This window comes from Numida meleagris, unplaced genomic scaffold (genome assembly GCF_002078875.1).
Source record: "Numida meleagris isolate 19003 breed g44 Domestic line unplaced genomic scaffold, NumMel1.0 unplaced_Scaffold292, whole genome shotgun sequence".
Lineage (NCBI taxonomy): Eukaryota > Metazoa > Chordata > Aves > Galliformes > Numididae > Numida > Numida meleagris.
In genome coordinates this window covers 103,397-124,530 of record NW_018364538.1, presented here as the reverse complement: position 1 = coordinate 124,530, position 21,134 = coordinate 103,397, and the positions used below count along the sequence as shown (strand labels likewise).

The 21,134-nt window shown below is 38.5% G+C and overlaps 1 protein-coding gene across 1 annotated transcript in view; it reads left to right on the top strand.

The window, feature by feature from the left end:
• The window catches only part of LOC110391077 (contactin-associated protein-like 4), a gene marked incomplete at its 5' end in the record, with an annotated part of 165,060 nt that overhangs the window by 67,403 nt on the left and 76,523 nt on the right, over positions 1 to 21,134 (top strand). Inside the window, 4 exons of the mRNA XM_021382803.1 lie at positions 5,486 to 5,689; positions 5,864 to 6,048; positions 11,746 to 11,889; positions 14,251 to 14,512. Of these exons, the coding sequence (XP_021238478.1) occupies positions 5,486 to 5,689; positions 5,864 to 6,048; positions 11,746 to 11,889; positions 14,251 to 14,512 (795 nt within the window). The remainder of the gene's footprint in view (positions 1 to 5,485; positions 5,690 to 5,863; positions 6,049 to 11,745; positions 11,890 to 14,250; positions 14,513 to 21,134) is intronic.

Sequence of the window (21,134 nt, the reverse complement as noted above, 5' to 3'; positions counted from 1 at the left end):
TGGAGCTAGTACTGGTTTCTGGTGTACTCATTAGTAGCTGATCTCCGACTAGATTGTGCCTCTGATCAACAACATCTGGGACCACAGGTTCATCCTGTTTCCAGTCAACCTCACAATCTGTTCATACAGCCCACATATCTACAGCTTTTCTGAAAGGACCTTATGGGAGACATCGTCAAAGGTCTTAATAAAGTCCACGCTGACAAATAATTTATATCCTGTTATCTACCAGGCCAATCATTTCATCACAGAACTTTGTTCATCTGGTCAATCAGGATGTTGACTATTCCTAAAAATTTTGTTGTTCTTCATGTGCTGGATATGGTATTTAGGCTTAGCTGCTCTATCACCTATCCAGGAGCTGAGGTAAGGCTAAATGGGTGGAATTTCCTTGGTCTTCCTTCTTACTCTTCTTGAAGATTGAAAGGAAAAATAAAAACAGAAAAAAAAAGAGGAGAAAAGGAAAAAAAAAACAGAAATCAGAATGAAAGAAAGAAAATACAGTAGGAAAGAAGGAAAGAAAGAGAGAAAGAGCGAAAGAAAGGAAGAAAGGAAGAGAGGAAAAAAAGAAATATTTTTTCTATTTTCAGATGAACTACCTATCTTCAACTGATTGCAGCTGCTAACTGATTGCAGCTGCTTATGCCATGGCTGGAAGACAAAGTCTAGGTGCTGTCAAAATCAAACATATGGTATTAACATTCAGCCTCTGCCTGCTTTTTCCTGTTCAGTTTGTGCAAAAGGGGCTGATTAACATTTCCTACAACTTGTTTCTAAACTGTCAGATTCTGACAATTAAGCCATGTAAAAGTGTCCACGCGAAGTTTAATTCCTCACACTTAGAAGTCTCTTTGGCTTATTTTTTTATCCCTATCCACTTTTTAACCAGTATCTTTCTCATCCCATCTCTGAAAACCAATAAGCTAAACTTAGGAATAAAAAAGGATAGTTCATGTGAGAGGAAGAAAGATGGTTTAAATGTGAAAATGACCATTGTAGGAGAGGGATAATTGAGAAATAAATACACTGTATGTCAAAACATTGGTGCAATGCTCCAAGTTAAGCATAATAATACTGTAATATGCAAACTTGCTGTAAGAGCCCTCACTCTAACACTGTTGAATCAGCTGATCAATAACTTTTGAGCAGCCTCTTCCTAACTAGAATGTGTAAAATCGGTGATGCAATTACACCAGTCAAAGAAAGAAATTCCCACTCTCTTTATAACCAGGATAATGCACTTTCATGTGCTTGCTATGAACTATTGCACAGTTGTTCATTTTAAATATTTATGAATACTTATAATTACATTATTTATACAAAAATATAGATAGAATCATATAGAATATTTCAAATCACAAAATCACAAGAAGATTTCCAAAATTTCCAATTTCTCAAAGGCATTTCATAATTTTCAAAAGACCAGGGATAAATGTCATTTTTACCTCTGTCTTGGTAACTCATATTAAGAGTATTTTCCCAGTCAAAAAAAGCCCCTGCTGTTATTAGTACCTACTAAGAATACATCAAGTTAAAAGATTTGATCTGTACATGACAGTATACAAAGTCCTATTACTGAAGTTTCTATTGAAGCTATTACACAACATTCATGATTTAAATTTGACATTGATAAATGCTCCTACTATTCACAATCACTCACTGGAATAATAAAATAAAATAGTCTAGAATTCATTTTAGGTAGAATGTAATACTTATTCATTGTACACTTTATATATGACTTCTTCGTAAGAGGTACATTATTATATAATATATTATTATATTATATTACTATTATATATTATATATATTAATATATATATATAAATTATATATATATAATTTAGGCATTTAGCCTAATCTTAAGTCCTAAATCTAATTTGATTTGAGTTCATTTCCATGCTGACAATATCAAGATAATATATGTATATATATATTTGAAATTAAATAGCTAGTAAATAGATAATTGATTTCCATTGAATGGAAGAAGTCAACCAGCATGATGAAAAATAACTTTGTTTTAATGAGTGTCTTATACATCTTCATTGACATCACTATTGCATCTTTCAAGTGGAGTTACATTTTTCTTCTTCACTTATGAACTGCAAATAATAAGATTTTTATAGTGTTATCAGTTTCTTTGTATGTGTCTTGTTCAATCTTCAATGATTTTGACGGATATTGTTTTATATTATTTGGCTAAAATCAGTTCTTTTTTCTTCATGTAAAGTGAATGTGTGTGAACTTGAAGAAAACTCGGTAAAACACTGTCATAAATAGAAAATGGATTTAAATGGGACACTGTCATGGAACTGTCACACTGCATTTCTCAGCATAAAGACGGAAAGCATAAATGTAAGAGAACAAGAATCTACAAGAAGGGTCGTAAGGAGAATCTGGGGATCTACAGGCCTGTCAGCTTGACCAGGGAAGGTTATGGAGCAGATTGTCTTGAGGAAGATCACGCAGCATTTGCAGGACAACCAGGGGATCAGTTCTAGCCAGCATGGGTTTGTGAAGGGCAGGTCCTGCTTGACCAACCTGATCTCCTTCTATGATCCTGCCTGGTGGATGAGGGAAAAGCTGTTGATGTGGTCTACCTAGACTTCAGCAAAGCCTTTGACACTGTCTCCCACAGTATTCTCCTGGAGAAGCTGGCAGCTGGCTGGAGGGCCAGGCCAAGAGAGTGGTGGTGAATGGAGTTAAATCCAGCTGGTCACCAGTCACAAGCGGTGTTCCCCAGGGGCTGGTGCTGGGGCCTGTCCTCTTCAATATCTTTATCGATGACCTGGAGGAGGGCACTGAGTGCACCTTCAGTAAATTTGCAGATGACACCAAGCTGGCAGGAAGTGTCAATCTGCCTGGGGGTGGCAAGGTCCTACAGTCCAATCTGGACAGGCTGGGCTGAAGCCAGTGGGATGAGGTTCAACAAGACCAAGTGCTGGGTCCTGCACTTTGGCCACAGCAACCCCAGGCAGCACTACAGGCTTGGGGCAGAGTGGCTGGAAGACTGTATAGAGGAAATGGACCTGGAGGTATTAGTCAGTGCTCACTGAACATGAGCCAGCAGTGTGCCCAGGTGGCCAAGAAGGCCAATGGCATCCTGGCTTGTATCAGAAATAGTGTTGCCAGCAGGAGCAGGGAAGGAATTGTCCCTCTGTACTCAGCACTAGTGAGGCCGCACCTCGAGTACTATGTTCAGTTTTGGGCCCCTCAATGCAAGAAAGACATTGAGGCCCTGGAGCGTGTTCAGAGGAGGGCAGCAAAGCTGGTGAGGAGACTGGAGCACAGGCCTTATGGGGAGCAGCTGAGGGAGCTAGGATTGTTCAGTCTGGAGAAAAGGAGGCTCAGAGGTGACCTTATTGCTCTCTGTAACTACCTGAAGGGAGGTTGTCGTGAGCTGGGAGTTGGCCTCTTCTCTTGTGTAACTAGTGACAGGACGAGGGGGAATGGCCTCAAGTTGCACCAGGGGAGATTCAGGCTGGACGTTAGGAAATGCTACTTTTCTGAAAGAGTGGTCAGGTGCTGGAATGGGCTGTCCAGGGAGGTGGTGGAGTCACATCCCTGGAGGGGTTCAAGAAACATTTAGATATTGTGTTGAGAGACATGGTGTAGTGGGGTTATATTGGTGGTAGGTGGATGGTTGGAGTGGATGATCTGGTAGGTCTTTTTCAACCTTGCTAAGTCTATGATGCTAAGTCAGTAAGCATACATTCATACGATAATAAATACTCCTCACTATTATTCTGTATACATTTCTTAAACATAGGAGTTTTTAATTGATTTGCTTGTTGTAGTACAGAATCAAGATATCCCTTGAGGTGTCTTCCCATCTTTTCTTACTGCTGATATTGCTACACGACCTGTGTCAGCCTAAGAAGGTTTACTGCTTCCTAGGGACTTGACTTTAAAGGTCATCTAGTCAAATTTCCCTTCAAAGAACAGGGACATTTACAGGTAGACTAGGCTGCTCAGAGTTCCATCGAGACTGACTTTGAATGTCAGGTGGGATGGGGCACTTACCACCTCTCTGGGCAACCTGTTTGAGTGGTTCATTATCCTGGAGCCTTTTCTTATCCATGCTGAACACTGGCCACATTGCTGGCTCAGTCCAGCCTGACATCAGTATGCCCAAGTTCTTTTTGGTAGGGTTGTGTTCGATCCTTTTTTCCCCCAGCTGGTACTGACTGTGGGATGTTGCTGCAACCCAGGGGCAGCACCTTGCACTTGGCTTCGCTGAATCTCTTGAGGATCTCCTCAGACTCCAATCAATGAGGTGGCCTGTAGTATTTGGTTGATACTGTTTACTGTTTAACATAGAATCACAGAATCATAGAATTGTAGAATCATTATTTTAGAGGTTCAAGCTTGCACCTGTCAGAAGGAACTTGAGGGTACTTGTGGGTGGAAAATTGCAAGGGGTTAAGGTATCTGGAACTGGAAATAGGAAGGATCAAGGAGGTGTCTTATCCATCTGTATAAATATCTAATGAGATAGAACCAAGTTCTATACAGTGTTGTCCAGTGACAGCACTAAAAGCAAATGGGCGTGGACCAAAACACAAGAAATTCCACTTAGATATAAGAAAAGTTTTTTTACTGTGATGTTGGTTGGATTGACATTTGTTGCCAATGTTGAACAGTTGCACAGTCTCTATTGTTGATAATATTTAAAAACTGACTGGAAATGGCCCTGAAAAAACATGCTTAAATGAGTGGGGAATTTGGATGAGATGATCTTAAGATATATCTGTCAATATCAGCCATTCTGGGTTTCTATGACTTTACTCCCATACTGGAATATTAATGAGACAAAGTAATTTTAACCTGTATTCCAGCTCTGAAATCAGCTTAATCAAAATTTTAATTTCTTTAAGACATCAGTAAAGTAGCATCTGATGAAGAGAACAAGGCTCTACTCATGACTAACAGGCCTTCATTTCAAAATATTTTTGTTTTTAGGATAGTATACCATAATAATATTTTTAATTACTATATAGCTATGTAGATTAATTTAAAAAGTAGCTCAAATCTATACCTTCCATGAAAGGAAGGTATTAACAAATTAATGAAGTAATGGAAGATAGATTTTCATTTTATGATTATTTATTTTTTGGTTATTTGGAATAAACTGCAGATAAATTAACGGAGATTTTCACTCTAAAAATACAACATAAGCTGAAACAAAGGAAGTGCTTTGTGGCTCAAAGGTCAAGAAGAACTTTCAGCATATGAGTTTAGTATTAGAGTGGAACAGAAGCCGGAATCTCTTCTACTTATCTTGCTTTCCTATTTAGTGAAAGCAGCTTCATTAGAACAGTCCAGGCTTAACATCAAAGGAAGAATTGGAACAAAAGAAACATATTACACTTCACTGGGCACAAATTAATCTTGAGATGTTAACGGGCCTCATGCTATACTGAAGAAATACTTAAAAGTTTCTTTTAGACACAGCATTATACATTATCTTTAATTTCTTTAATTCTAGAGTCCGAAGTGATCGGTTTTGATGGGAAAAGCTGCCTAATTTACACTTTTAAACAAGAGCCTATGACTGCGTTGAAAGATGTGATTTCTCTGAAGTTTAAGGCAATGCAAAGTGATGGAATTCTTCTCCACAGAGAAGGAAAGAATGGAGATCACATAATCCTGGAATTAGTTAAAGGAAAGCTGTCTCTACTCATTAATTTAGGTAAAAGTTACAATCTCAGAAAGTCTGATATAGTTATTAAATAGTATTTGACTAGGGCTTATTTTAGTTTGTTAAGCAGATTTAAAAGTATAGTATGTGATGAACTAGCAGTATATGTTCGAATGTTTGCATTTTTATGTGGAATTAATAGTTTCTTGTTTTTCTTCTCTCAAGGTGATGATAAAACTCATTCTTCTAGTGCCCAAATTAATATTTCCCTGGGCAGTCTTCTGGATGATCAACACTGGCATTCTGTTCTCATTGAGCACTTTAACAATCAAGTAAACTTTACAGTGGATAAACACACTCATCATTTTCATGCTAAAGGAGAATTCAATTATTTGGATCTTGATTATGAGGTGTGAAAATTATCTTTATTACATTTATTAACTTTGTTAGGCAAATGAAACAAAGAAAAAAAAAAGGCAACACAAACACCCAAATGGGACGGAAATTAAGGAAGTTTAGTGCTTCAAATTTCAAGGATTTTCTGTCTCCTGAAGTAGTAAAACAAATAGAAATATTCTTAAATCATGAATGTTGCAATGCACATTTTTAATAGACTTATTTTTCCATCTCTGAATTCATTTATTCGAATACCTCTTTTTCTTGTAAGTGCTAAGCAATATGTAAACATAACTAAATAGCCCCAGCCCAAATAATTTTATTACATGATTAAAATTATTTAAAAAGAAAAATCAGAATAAAGCAGTGTAAGAAATGTTTAGGAGAAAACTTACATTCCTGTTAAATCTGGGAAATGCATTGTAAAAAAATATATTTTTCACATATGGTACACACATGAAAAGAAATAGACATAATTTGCTGTGAAAATTTACAACTTGTGGTTAATAAACTGGTATTTCATTTTCTATTTTGGAGACTGTCTGAATTATATTTTCCCTTTTCTGTTTGTTGGAGAGGATGACAGAGAAGATTGACTTGAACCTGCATATCTAAATTACTTCATTCTACCCATTCAAGATCTTAAGCAATTAAGAGAAAGATATATATTGTTCCATGTTTGCATTAAACATCACTCATGAGATTGAAGATACAAATTGAAATAAAATTTCTGAAACTAAGCCAAAATAGTAAGACTTGAATCAAATACTTGTCTTAATTAATTGATCAATAGATTTATTTTACTATGAAGGCTGCTCTGAAAGTAATGCCTCCTATTTTATTATGTTAGCACTCAATATCAGAGGTGAATGTTGGCAGTAGAGGCTGAACCTTCCCACAATATTTAATTACATTTTGTTGCCATGTGACAGATGGCAGCAGAGTATCAGTCAGTCTGATCAAACTGTCTGACATGGAAATGCACTTGAAGCAAAGGTATGGCACTGAATTTCTCCATGAGGAAAAAAATGCAGCCATTGACATTCACTGACACTTACTGAGCATTTATGGAAACCAAACAGTGGATGTTAGCACAGTGAGGCAGTGGGTGGTGCATTTCAGGAGTGGTGAGAACAAGTGAGTCACTTCTGTTGGTGAAGATTTTCTTGAGCACAGCATATAAGTTCTTATTCACCACTTGTGAAAATGTATCACTAATGCTGGCTATGTTGAAAGATAGTGTTTTTTAGTTGAGAATTTACTCTAACAAATATTATTATTGTGCTCTTTGTATCTGTTGTAGTTTTCATGGAAATACATAGAAGGCATTACTTTCAGGACAATCAACATAAATGAACCTGTATTAAAAAATTATTCTTCCTCTCTTCTGTGTTATCAGCACAAGGTAGAAAGGAAAGCAAAAGCAAGAATTTTTTTTAAAAAACTTCCAATAGACTATGAATTGCTATATTAAGGATTGCATCTTTGCTATAAAAAATTCTAGTTTTGAGAACTTAATTTTTTTTTATATCATGATATAAAAAAATTTTCTCAATATGTAAAATGATTGCAAAGATTAAATTATACTACAGAATAAAAAGATTTGCCTTAAGCAGACCATTCTTACAAACATTTTGAATGTCAAAAGAAAAAAATCTGGAATATTTGAGTAAAAACAAAAGTACACTTTAACTCACGTCCTACTTCTGATGGTGACCAAGAGGGGAAGCATTGCCAGAGTTTAACACAAGTCACCCTCGTGGCAGTGCTTTTATAAAAAAATATATTACATTCTAACATCTTCTACCTCAAGGACTTACTTAGGCAGATATATTTCTCATTTAATAGCTCTCACTGCATTTTTATTAAATAATTTTTTATTATCCTATTCTTTTAACACAATTTTTATTTGTTATACAAATAAACAGCCAAGAAGTTATTACCCTTTATTAATAGTTCAGGAGAGCAATGATGAGGTCGTTGACAGAAGCCTGAAGATTATAAAAAATGATTTCAGGGGGCTGAGCTGGTTAGTTGATGGAACAGGTATACAGGTGATATTTTCCTCTATTCGTTCAGTGGCAAGGAAAGACACTAAGAGGAGCAGGAAAACCCATCTTATAAACATATGGCGGAGAGGCTGGTGCAAATGCAAGAATTTTGGGTTCTTTGATCATGGGGTGGTTTGCTCGGCACCTGGCCTGAGGTCTGCTGATGGGTCTTACCTGCCTCGAAGGGGAAAATGGATCCTTGCCCAGGACCTGGCAGGACTTGTAGAGAGGGCTTTAAACTAGATATGAAGGGGAAGGTAACAAAACAGGCCTGCTAGAGCTGAGCATAGGGAAGTGATAATGGGATTAGGGGTGAGGTAAGAGGCTCAGCTGAAGAGTATCTACAACGCATGCAGCATGGGTAACAAAAAGGAGGAGCTGGAAGCCATTGTGCCACAGGCAAACTATGACTTAGATACAATTACAGAAACATGGTGGGATGACTCCCATGACTGAAGTGCTGCAGTGGATGGCTATGAGCTCTTCAGAAAGGATGATTTGTGATTGAGTGAAAAGTGATTGAGTAAAAATTATTTGTAATAATGTAGCTTGCTGGCTGAGTCCTTATCTTAGCTATATGATATGTAGATGTCATGTATAATCTGAGGAGTGCAAGCAGCAACTTTTTCAGTGTGATGTGCCAACAAGTTTATTACTTAGTTTATAAAGTTAATATCTTAAGATGTTTCTTACTGTTTGTTAGTATATTTACAAGGTACCAGTAATTCATTTTTAGTAAGGCTATACATTATATGTTTTGTTATTTCCTCCAAGTCTCAATTAGAGATCTTTCCCTTTTATATGTACAGAATTTACTAAATACCATCCAGCCAGAGTTCTCATACAGGAAAGATAAGACAAGAGAGATGAGATGGATAAATTGAAGTCCAAAGGTTATATGAAGTTGGTTACATGGGACTATGATTTGTGTGGTTTTGTATGGACAAAAAGCAGTTTAACTTGAGCAGTAATTAAGTAAACTATTGCTGAAGTAATTAACAGATATAATAATAACAAAACAACAGTCCTTTAGATTACCTCCCCCAATCTGTTTTGGATCCCATATCATTAAAAAAAGCTGTGCTAAAGAGAACAAATATTCAAACAATGGATTATCAGTAAACAATAAAAATCACTTATCTAAAATGATCAAGTGGTCCTTTTATTGCTTGGCAACATGAAAGAGTTACATGTCACCTACAGTGACATGTAAAATGATTCAAACTTTTCACTGATGTGTTTTTCTTTAGAAGTGTTGGAATAGTGGTGGCGTGGCTCTCTATGTTAGAGAGTGCTTTGATGTTACTGAGCTTGTGGCTGGGGATGATAAGGTTGAATCTCAGTGGGTAGGGATCAGGGGAAGGGCCGACAAGGCAGACATCCTGGTGGAAGTCTCTTATAGACTGCCTAACCAGGATGAAGAGACATATGAGGTGTTCTACAAGCAGCTGGCAGAAGTTGAGCGATCTCCAGCCCTTGTCCTCATGGGAGATTTCAATTTCCCTGATATATGCTGGGAATACAACACAGTGCAGAAGAAGCAGTCTAGGAGGTTTCTAGAGTGTATGGAAGATAACTTCCTTCTAGCAGCTGGTGAGAGAGTCTACCAGGGGAGATGCCCCGCTAGACCTGCTGTTCACAAACAGAGAAGTGAGATGTGGAGGTCGGGAGCTGTCTTGGGATGGAGTGTCCATGAAATGGTAGAGTTCTCGATTCTTGGTGGAACCAGGAGAGGGGACAGCAAAACTGCCACCTTGGATGTTCGAAGGACAGACTTTGAATTGTTCAGGAGACTAGTAGGGAGGGTCCCTTGGGATTCAGTCCAGGAACGCTGGTCGCTCCTCAAGAAGGAAGTCTTAAAGGAGCAGGAACAGGCTATCCCCCTGAGCTGCAAGATGAGCTGCTGGGGAAGAAGACTGGTGTGGATGAACAGGGAGCTTTTCCTGAGGCTCCAGGTGAAAAAGAGAATCTAACTCCTATGGAAGAAAGTTTGGACAACTCAGAGGGAGTACAAGGAAGTTGTTAGGATGTTCAGGGAGAAAATTAGAAAGACAAAAGCCCAGCTCGAGTTCATCTTGGCACGTGGGGTAAAAGGGAATAAGAAACTCATTTACAAACATATTAACAGTAAGAGGAGGACCAAGGAGAATCTCCGTTCTTTACAGGATGTGGCTGGGAATGTGACCACTGAGGATAATGAAAAGGCTGACATTCTCAATGCCTTCTTTATGTCTGCCTTTAAAAGTCAGACCAGTTATGCTCAGGGTACTCTCCTCTCTGACCTGGAAGTCTCAGACGGGGAGAGGAATAAACGACCCACAGTTAAGGAGGAAATGGTCAGAGACCTACTGTTCCACCTGGACTGCTACAAGTCCATGGGGCTGGGTGAGATCCATCCAAGAGTGCTGAGGGACCTGGTGGAGGTGATAGCCAAGCCACTATCCATCCTCTATCAGCATTCCTGGTCAACTGGAGAGGTCCCAGAAGACTGGACACTTACCATTGTGACTCTCATCTACAAGAAGGGTCGTAAGGAGGATCCAGGGAATTACAGGCCTGTCAGCCTGACCTCAGTGCCAGGGAAGGTTATGGAGCAGATTGTCTTGAGGGAGATCACACGGCATGTGTGGGACAACCAGGGGATCAGGCCTAGCCAGCATGGGTTCATGAAGGGCAGGTCCTGCTTGACCAACCTGATCTCCTTCTATCATCGAGTGACCCGCCTGCTACATTAGGGAAAGGCTGTTGATGTGGTCTACCTAGACTTCAGCAAAGCCTTTGACACTGTCTCCCCCGGTATTCTCCTGGAGAAGCTGGCAGCCCACGGCTTTGACAGGTACACTCTTTGCTGGGTGAAGAACTGAAGATTGTGTAGAGGAAGTGGACCTGGGGGTACTGGTCAATGCTCGCTGAACATGAGCTGGCAGTGTGCCCAGGTGGCCAAGAAGGCCAATGGCATCCTGGTTTGTACCAGAAATAGTGTTGCTAGCAGGAGCGGGGAAGGAACTGTCCTTCTGTTCTCAACACTGGTGAGGCCGCACCTCGAGTACTGTGTTCAGTTTTGGGCCCCTCACTGCAAGAAAGACATTGAGGCCCTGGAGCATGTTCAGAGGAGCGCAGCGAAGCTGGTGAGGGGTCTGGAGCACAGGCCTTATGAGGAGCGGCTGAGGGAGCTGGGATTGTTCAGTCTGGAGAAGAGGAGGCTCAGGAGAGACCTTATCACTCTCTATAACTACCTGAAGGGAGGTTGTGGTGAGCTGGGGGTCAGCCTCTTCTCTTGTGTAACTAGTGATAGGACTAGAGGGAATGGCCTCAAGATGCGCCAGGAGAGATTCAGGCTGTGTCTTAGGAAATACTACTTTTCCAAAAGAGTGGTCAGGCTCTGCAATGGGATGTCCAGGGAGGCGATGAAGTCACCAACCCTGGAGGTGATCAGGGAGCATTTTGGCCTTGTGTTGAGGGACATGGTTTAGTGAGAACTGTTGGTGATAGATGGATGGTTGAACTGGATGGTCTGGTAGGTCTTTTCCAACCTTAGTGATTCTATGATTTTAGTGAATTCATATTGGCCAATCTATGCCTTTATCTCTTACATTATTGGCATCTTTTTAAATTAGAAAATAACTAAATATTATTATTGATTTCTCTTCTCTTTCTAAGCTCAGCTTTGGAGGGATCCCACTGCCTGAAAAATCAGGAGCTCTGTCAGGCAGAAACTTTCATGGGTGTTTTGAAAATATTTATTATAATGGAGTGAATGTCATTGTCCTGGCCAGGAGGCATAAATCTCAGATCTCCTTTGTGGTAAGAGATTTACATATTTAATACCAGTAATACCAATAATAATAATAATAAGTTCACAATCACTTTCATATTCAACCACTGATACAGAGTTATAATAAGATCTACATCCTTCAGTGATGGAAAAATCAAGGAATCACCTCACTGCTGATGTAGATAGTTATCTAGTAGGCAGTGGAGGATCCATTCTATTCTTCAGGTCTTTAGGTAATATTTATATGTGTATGATATCTCAGAATTGGATGGTAGCTCTCTGTTTTGCACATACAAGAGAGAGTGAGACAGTGACCAAAACAGGAAGTAACTAAAGTCATCCAAGCTCTGACACTGACTTCTGTATCTGACTAGTAAAAACACAACCACTATATTTTGAAAGCTATCTATTCCTGAGGTTGCTGATCCAGTCTGTTTTCTCTAGAGCATTATAATTTGATAGTTACGTTCTATTAGTTAATTTATAATGTTCTTAGTCTGGACAGTTGTAATTTATGTTGAGGGATTTAATGCATTTATTGTGTCAGAGCCAACTCTTATAGTTAACAAACCTTTCAGATAAATGTTTTCACTAACTAACCAACTTCCTTCTGTTGCAGAATGTGTCCTTTGTTTCTTTTTCAATGGTACAGGAACATTCTCTATTTGCAGTTTTTGTATTTTTATCAGCCAGCAAATTAATAGTTATAATAGAAACAAAGTTCAAATAACTAAATATGAAATTTATCAAGCTCCAAAATCATTTGATTTGGATTTCAGTTCAGAATATGAACCATCAGATGTGATAATTTTTCCTTGAAATAGTGGATGTCAGACATTTCCTTCTTTCTGAGCCTCACTGGAAATATTCCAGTGTAATCTAATCTGATACCTCTGTAGAGTATCCTGCTCATAATGATGATAGATTCTGCAAAGGTTCTATGTGAACTGGGGAAAAGGGAACTACGTAATTGTTGGTATAGGAAATTTTCATCTCAAATAGTTGAAACTGTTATTTAGGATATTTTTTATAATACAAATATTCCAGAAAGAATCCATGTTAAATAATCACTCTGCAAACTGTCAGTCAACTGTTGCAATACCGTGGAGGAGGAATCTGCAGATGGTAAGATTTTAGCACTTAACAAAATTTCTCAATCTGATGACTTGCTTTTTCATTATGGGTCCATTCAGCTGATTATTTGTCTTTCTACAGCTAAGTTCATAAAACACAGCCTTTATTTATTCACATATTTTCACTGAAGGAAATGAAAACAGATAAACTTTAATGTCTTGCCATATCAGGGACTAGTTTTGTTCTATGAGGTCAAAGTTTTATGTACAATCAAAAGTTTTAAAGCTGTCTGTGTTGAAAAAGTTAAATGCACTTTTAAATCTTAAGACATTTATTCTTTTTGTAATCAACTGCAGAGAACAAAGTTCAAATGGCAGTGAGTGACTAGATGAAAGTACAAATTTTATCATTATGAAGAGTCATAAAGTATTAACTAAATCCAACACCAGACTCAAAAAATACATTCTTTCTGTTGCATTGTCCTCATATTACCTCATATAAGACCACAGATGCAGTTACAGTTAAAGCTCAGTGTTTGTCAATGAGCGTATCTTCAGGTTTATTTAGGAATATGTTCTCAGAAGCATTTAAGCACTAAATAAAGATTAGAGGCCTAAATACAGCTCATAATCTGGTTCAGATAAGCTCACTGGGAAATAAAATAATATATATATAAAAATAGTAATTTTGTTTTATAAAGTATGTGTTTCGTATTTCTAAGTAGTTTATATGTGGAACATTCTCTAGTTATTTGTGAAAACTAATACTCAGTGAAATCTTCAGTTGCACTGAATTAGGAATATTGTCCCTTTGTCCAGTAAAACTTTGTATATTTTTTTTTCTCTCTCAGTTTTAACAGTGCCATAAACAGTGTCCCTTTCCTAGCATTTTTCACTGCATGCAGGCATTTAGGACTATATAAATATTTGTACCATACTTTACATTCAGTGACATTTCATCTGACAATGAGAAATCTGTTAAGTCCCTAATGCTTCCTATGTCTGAGTCAAAATAAAGTAGGTCTGTTTAACTCCTGAAGTATTTTTCAATCACCCGCATAATTTAGAGTCTTATAATATTCACTCAAAGGTTCTTACTACATTTTGCAGTGGAAGATATATCTGTTCTTGTCAAACAATCAGGTAAATGTTTCTCAAAGTGGTGGCTTTCTCACATAATCATACTTGATTTTTAGATTAACACATTTGAAAGCTGTAAGTATTAGGTTCTGTGCAGGATGTTGTTTCCAAACAAAAGTTCTTATTCTGGTTTTCACCAACTGTTACTAATGCCACAATTTTTTCATTTCTTTCTAGGGCAACATATCCTTCTTGTGTTTAGAGCCACAGGTGGTTCCAGTTACATTTCTGAACTCCAGGAGTTATCTGGCTCTGCCCGGCATTTCAAGGCAAGAAGAAGTAGCTATAACTTTCCAGTTTCGCACCTGGAACAGTGAAGGATTTCTTGTATCTAGTAAAGTGAACCAAGCTTCAGGTGGTTTCTTCTTATATCTGAGCGATGGGAAAGTTAAAATCAGTATTCATAAACAAGGGAAACCACTGAGTGACATTACTGCAGGTAACAGAAATGAAAGGGAAAAAAAAAGACAAAACAGATCACAAGATTTCTATAAAGAAAAATGTGAAGAATCATATTAACTAGTATCTATATTGTTGATAGATTGTGCAACCACGCATTTCTAATCCTACTGTTTCTAAATATTTTATTTTCTCAAAAATGCTTGTATATGCATATATAGTTGTTTATTTTTTTTCCCAGTGATTGAGTAAAAATTATTTGTAATAATGTAGCTTGCTGGCTGAGTCCTTATCTTAGCTATATGATATGTAGATGTCATGTATAATCTGAGGAGTGCAAGCAGCAACTTTTTCAGTGTGATGTGCCAACAAGTTTATTACTTAGTTTATAAAGTTAATATCTTAAGATGTTTCTTACTGTTTGTTAGTATATTTACAAGGTACCAGTAATTCATTTTTAGTAAGGCTATACATTATATGTTTTGTTATTTCCTCCAAGTCTCAATTAGAGATCTTTCCCTTTTATATGTACAGAATTTACTAAATACCATCCAGCCAGAGTTCTCATACAGGAAAGATAAGACAAGAGAGATGAGATGGATAAATTGAAGTCCAAAGGTCATATGAAGTTGGTTACATGGGACTATGATTTGTGTGGTTTTGTATGGACAAAAAGCAGTTTAACTTGAGCAGTAATTAATACACTAAGTAAACTATTGCTGAAGTAATTAACAGATATAATAATAACATAATAATAACAAAACAACAGTCCTTTAGATTACCTCCCCCAATCTGTTTTGGATCCCATATCATTAAAAAAAGCTGTGCTAAAGAGAACAAATATTCAAACAATGGATTATCAGTAAACAATAAAAATCACTTATCTAAAATGATCAAGTGGTCCTTTTATTGCTTGGCAACATGAAGAAGACAAAGTGAAAAGCAGAGCTAAGCAGAGCAAAGGAACTAGCAGGATTTGAAGATAAGAGCTCATACGGCTTAATTCTGTGCCTTGTTTCTTTTTGATTCCTTATTTCAGTTTCTGGCATGAAAATTACTTTGAAGGGTGTAAAAAAATAATATATAGTTAAATGCAATCCTAAATCTCATTATTCCTTTACAGTTATATAATAAGTGTAAAATTACAAAGTGTTGATTTTTTAATTCAGAAAATGACTGTGAGCCAGTAATGACCACATAATGTTAAAATTTACATAAATACTTTGATCCTTTTTCTGTGAGTGACATTAGGATCAGCCTTGGTATTTGTTATAATCTAAAATAACTGATGCACGAAGAGTGCCATTTTAATGACAAGTGGTTTCCCCCGGCTCACCATCTGAAAATGTCAACCTAGCAAGAATGTCAGCGGTATGTAGTTAATAGTGATTAATTTGGCTTTCAGAAGATATTTCGGTTGTAGTTCAATTAGATGATATATGTTAAAGAAAGTTTGGCCGTGCATGTCGTTTTAGAAGACCACATGAAGGTAGTGGCACTTTTAATAGCAATAGACTTGCATGTAGAACAGAATTTTCAATTTGGTAGTTGCAAAATACATAATATATTATCTGAAACACAGAATCACAGAATTGTAGGGGTTGGAAGGGACCTCTAGAGATCATTGAGTCCAACCCCCTGCAAAACAGGCTCCCTACAGCAGGCTGCACAGGTACGTGTCCAGACAGGTCTCTAATATCTCCAGAGAAGGAGAATCCACAACTTCCCTGAGGGAAGTTCCCTGCCTCAGGGCAGCCTGTTCCAGTGCTCTGTCACCCTCACTGTGAAGAATTTCCTTTGCACACTGGTGTGGAACTTCCTATGCTCAAGTTTATAACTGATTCCCCAGAACCTTCTTTTCTCCAGGCTGAGCAAGCCTGTCCGCTCAGACCACTGAAAAGAGATTGGCCATGTCCCTTTGACTCCCATGCTTAAGATATTTATAAACATTAATTAGATCACCTCTCCTTCTTCTTTTCTCAAGTCTGAACAGACCCAGGTTGCTCAGCCTACCCTCATAGAAGAGGTGCTCCATGCCCTTTATTATCTTCATGGCCCTCCACTGGACTCTTTCCAGGAGATCCCTGTCTTTTTTTACCAAAGAGCCCAGGACTGGGTACAGTACTCCAGGTGAGGCCTGACCAGGGCAGAGTAGAGGGGGAGGATCACCTCCCTTGACCTGCTGGCCATGTTCCTTTTAATGCACCCCAGAATCCCATTGGTCTTCTTGGCCACCAGAGGACACAGCTGGCTCATGGCCAACCTGTCGTCCACCAGGACACCCAGGTCCTTCTCCGCAGAGCTCCTCTCCAACAGGTCATATCCCAACCTGTACTGATAGATGCTGTTATTCCTTCCCAGGTGCAAGACTCTGTACTTGCTTTTGTTAATGCTCATCTGGTTTCTTAATGCCCAGCTCTCCAGTCTGTCCAGGTCTTGCTGAATGGCAGCACAGCCTTCAGGTGTGTCAGCCACTCCTTCCAGCTTTGTATCATCAGCATACTTGCTGAGTGTGTACACAGTCCCCTCATCAAGGTCATCGATGAAGATATCGAACAAGACTGGACCCAGCACCAACCCCTGGGGAACACCACTAGTCTCAAGTCTCCAACCAGACTCTGCGCTGCTGATTACCACCCTTTGACCTCAGCCAATCAGCCAGTTCTCAACCCACCTCACCATATGCTTATCTATCCCACACTTCCTCAGCTTTGTTATCAGGGTGTCGTGGGAGACAGTATCAAAAGCTGTGCTGAAGACAAGGTCATTGACATCCACTGCTCTCCCACCATCCGCCCAGCTGGTGATGCCATGACAGACAGCTATGAGGTTGGTCAAGCATGATTTTCCCTTGGTGAATCCATGCTGATTCCTATCCTTATAATTCCTGTTGTGATGATTTCTTCTCTTCCCATTGCTTGGAGATGGCATCTTGAACAAGCTGTTCCATCACCTTTCCAGGGATAGAAGTGAGGCTGACTGGCCTGTAGTTTCCCAGATCCTCCTTCTTGCCCCTTTTGAAGACTGGAGTGACACTGGCTGGCCTCCAGTCTTCAGGTACCTCTCCTGCTTTCCAAAACCTTCCAAGGATGATAGAGAGAAGTTCGGCACTCACCTCTGCCAGCTCCCTTAGCACACATGGATGCATCCCATCAGGGCCCATCGATTTGTGCACATTGATTCCACACAGATGCTCCCGAATCACCCCACCCTCAACCAGAGGGAAGCTTTTCATTTCTCAGACTCTCTCTCTTCCCTCCAGAATCTGGGAGTCACTAGGGTGAGGCTTTGAAGTGAAGACTGAAGCAAAGAAAGCGTTCAGCATCTGCTCTTTTTCAGCATCTCTGTTACCAGGACCCCCCCCCCCCCATTCAGCAGGAGACCCACATTATCCCTAGTTTTCCTTTTACTGTTAACATACTTTAAAAAAACCCTTCTTATTATCCTTTATCTCCTTTGCCAGCTTCAGCTCCATGTGAGCTTTAGCCTTCTCCATTGCTTCCCTGCAGGCCCTGACAACACTCATATAATCCTCCCAAGAGGACAGGCTGTTTTTCCACATTTCGTAGAATTTCTTCCCTTCGATCTTATCCATGAGCTCCTTGCTCATCCATGCAGGTCTCCTGCCTCCCTTCCCCGATTTCCTACTCTTAGGGATGCACCCTACAATAAATCTTGACATTCTAAGCTGAAACAGAATTTAATATGATTGTGCTATATTGTTTACTCTTCATGAGTTTTAACAGGAGGAATTGTTTCTGCTGAAGACTAACTACTGAAAAAAAGCACCTTACTTTCTTTTAAAAAAGGGTCTATCTAAGAAAACCATATGGAGAAAATTTTCTTAAGTTTCTAAAGTACTTATTACACTCACTGAAACAGGTCAAGCCTCCATTTGGAGACTGAGTAATTAAATTATGGATGTCTGGACAGATTTGTTAAATTATGGCCAAGGACTTATGACTCAGATTTCACACACATGCAAAATTTGATAATTAAATCAGAGCACATTACTTGGTGTACAGTTCTTCAATTCATTATCATGCTTTTAAAAATTCCTTCAGCCCTATAAAAAAAAAAAAGAGGATAATAGCATATTAATTCATGAGTGATTAATTACAGTAAGTTCCCCTAAGATCTCCTATGAATAGTTGCTTAATATCTTCATAGAATCATAGAATGGATTGGTTTGGAAAGGACATTAATGATCACCTAGTTCCAAACAAACTGCCATGGGCAGATTTAGCAACCATTAAAATGGATTGCTCAGGGCTTTGAATATTTTCATGGTTTGGGCATCCGCAACTTCTCTGGGCAACCTGTTCTCATCTAAATCTCCCTTCTTTTAGTTTAAAACCATTCTGCTTTGTCCTATCACTAACTTCCTGTGCATAAAGTCAGTCTCTTTTTATAAACTCCCATTAAGTACTGGAAGGCAACGAGAAGGTCTCCCCAGAACCTCTTTTCTCCAGGCTGAGCAAGCCCTGCTCCTCAGACTTTCTTCATAAGAGAGGTTCTCCAACCCTTTGATCATCCTTGTGGTCCTCATTTGGACACACTCCAACAGTTCCATGTCTTTCCTGTGCTGGGGGCCCCGCACCTGAATGCAGTACTCCAGATGGCATCTCAGAAAGGCAGAGCAGTGTGGTACAATCACCTCCTCCATTGTTCTAGCCATACCTCTGGTGCAGCCCAGGATACTGCTGTCCTTCTGGGCAACAAGTGTACATTGCTGACTCATGTCCAGCCGTTTGTCCACCAGCACACTGAAGTCCTTCTCCACAGGGCTGCTCTCAAGGTTTTCTTCTTCTAGACTATACTCATGTCTGTGATTCTCTTGACCCAGGTGCAGCATCTTGCACTTTGTGTTGTTTAACATCACTGAGTTCATGCTTGCCCATTTCTTTAGCCTATCCAGGTCCCTTTAGATGGTATCCTTTCCTTCTCTTGTATCAGCTGCACCACTTGGCTTAGTGTCACCAGAAGACTTGCTGAGGGTACACTTAATCTCACTATGTCATTGATAAAAGTGTTTAAAACCACCAGTCCCAAAATGGAATAATGAGGGACACCATGTGTCACAGGCCTCCACCTGGAGAGCTGGTCAACCACGTCATTTACTGTAATGCTCTGACAGCAACCATCCAGCAAATTTGTTATTCACTCTGTGCCTTCTCTAAAAACTGTACCTAAGATTCTCAAATTCAAGGCTACAAGGAGTAGTTTTTACATAAGTATTTTTACTCCCACAAGAGCATTCTCTGATCCAGATTTAACTTAAGGGACTTTCAGGATATCTTTTCTTTGAGCTGGATAGATATCTAGTATCTCTAATGGACATCTTAGTATCTTTAATAATGAAAAGGAGACAAAATGTGTTGTAGGATGTTTGCTACTTATTTCAACACACATATATATTGCAATACTTGAAAAATTATTTCCTTTCCAGAAAAAGAAATTACTAAAGCAGGGTGCAAAATTCATAATGAAATTGAATTTCCTTTGCTAAAATTGAAGTGCAATTGTGCTCTGAAAGACTACTAAAGGAAAACGTAGCAAATAGAAGAGTTTGAGGAAAATATCATTTGTTTGAAGTGTATTTACAAAAAAAAAAAAAAAAAAGAAACATTGCTTTAATCTTGGAAGTAAGGCAAAAGAAGCTTTGGTTAGTTAAGGATGAGGAAAAAGGCAAATAGGTTAGAGCAGGGAAGGAGAGGTAGATAGGGAAAAACTTCCTGTGATATTTCTTCTTTTCTTTCCTCTCCCCTCCTTTTAAATGACATGGTACAGATGTTACAGACTATCGTGTTACTTAGTTTTTACAATTTAGTTTTTTATTGAAAGATAATTCTACAAATGAACTGCAGACAGAAATGAATTAAGTTACTCAGAAACTGGAAGAAATCTCAGATTCAATTTTATGTGTTCTAAAAAGCGCTTAAAATTTACATACATATTTTTTAAATGTACCTTTTACCTCTTTTACAAAACAGTTTAGATCACTGAACTTCAGATTTAAGGATTCTTTATCTGTTTGTGATATTTTTTTTGATTTTGAAAGTAGAATTTCAATAAAGTTTGTGAGATTATGCTGTAAATTAAAATGAAAAAAAGAGAAAAATAAATAATAGCACTTGTTAAGTCTAAAAATTTCACTATGCAACATGACTCCTCTTGTCCATAATATTAAAAAGAAGCAATAATATTTTTCCTAGTTCTTCATGTACACTAATTAACTGTTAAACATCATGCAATATTGCCAAAATATAGCTAGAGCTAAAATAAGCATGCTTTAAGTCTTTTTCTTAATCTTTACCTCAACAATCTGCCAGCCCTAATATAAAACACACCAGCCTACTGATTACTTTAAGTTATATTAACTGCAACTGGTACGAAGTTGGAGATCTTTAAAATGTAAAGAAATTCCAGTCACTCCCTACACACTGTGTGTAGGATTATATGAATCCTTTTTTACTGGAAGATTATTCTCTTGTGTGTGTCATGGTTTTATGATTTTCAGTTATTGGTATTCCACATCATAACATCATGTAGTGAATGTACCTGGTTCTCAGAAGAGAAGGACTACTACAGTCCCCACGGCACTTTGCTCCTCTGTTACCATTTTTCCAGCCGGAGGGAAAAGATAAAAGCTCGCAGTATAA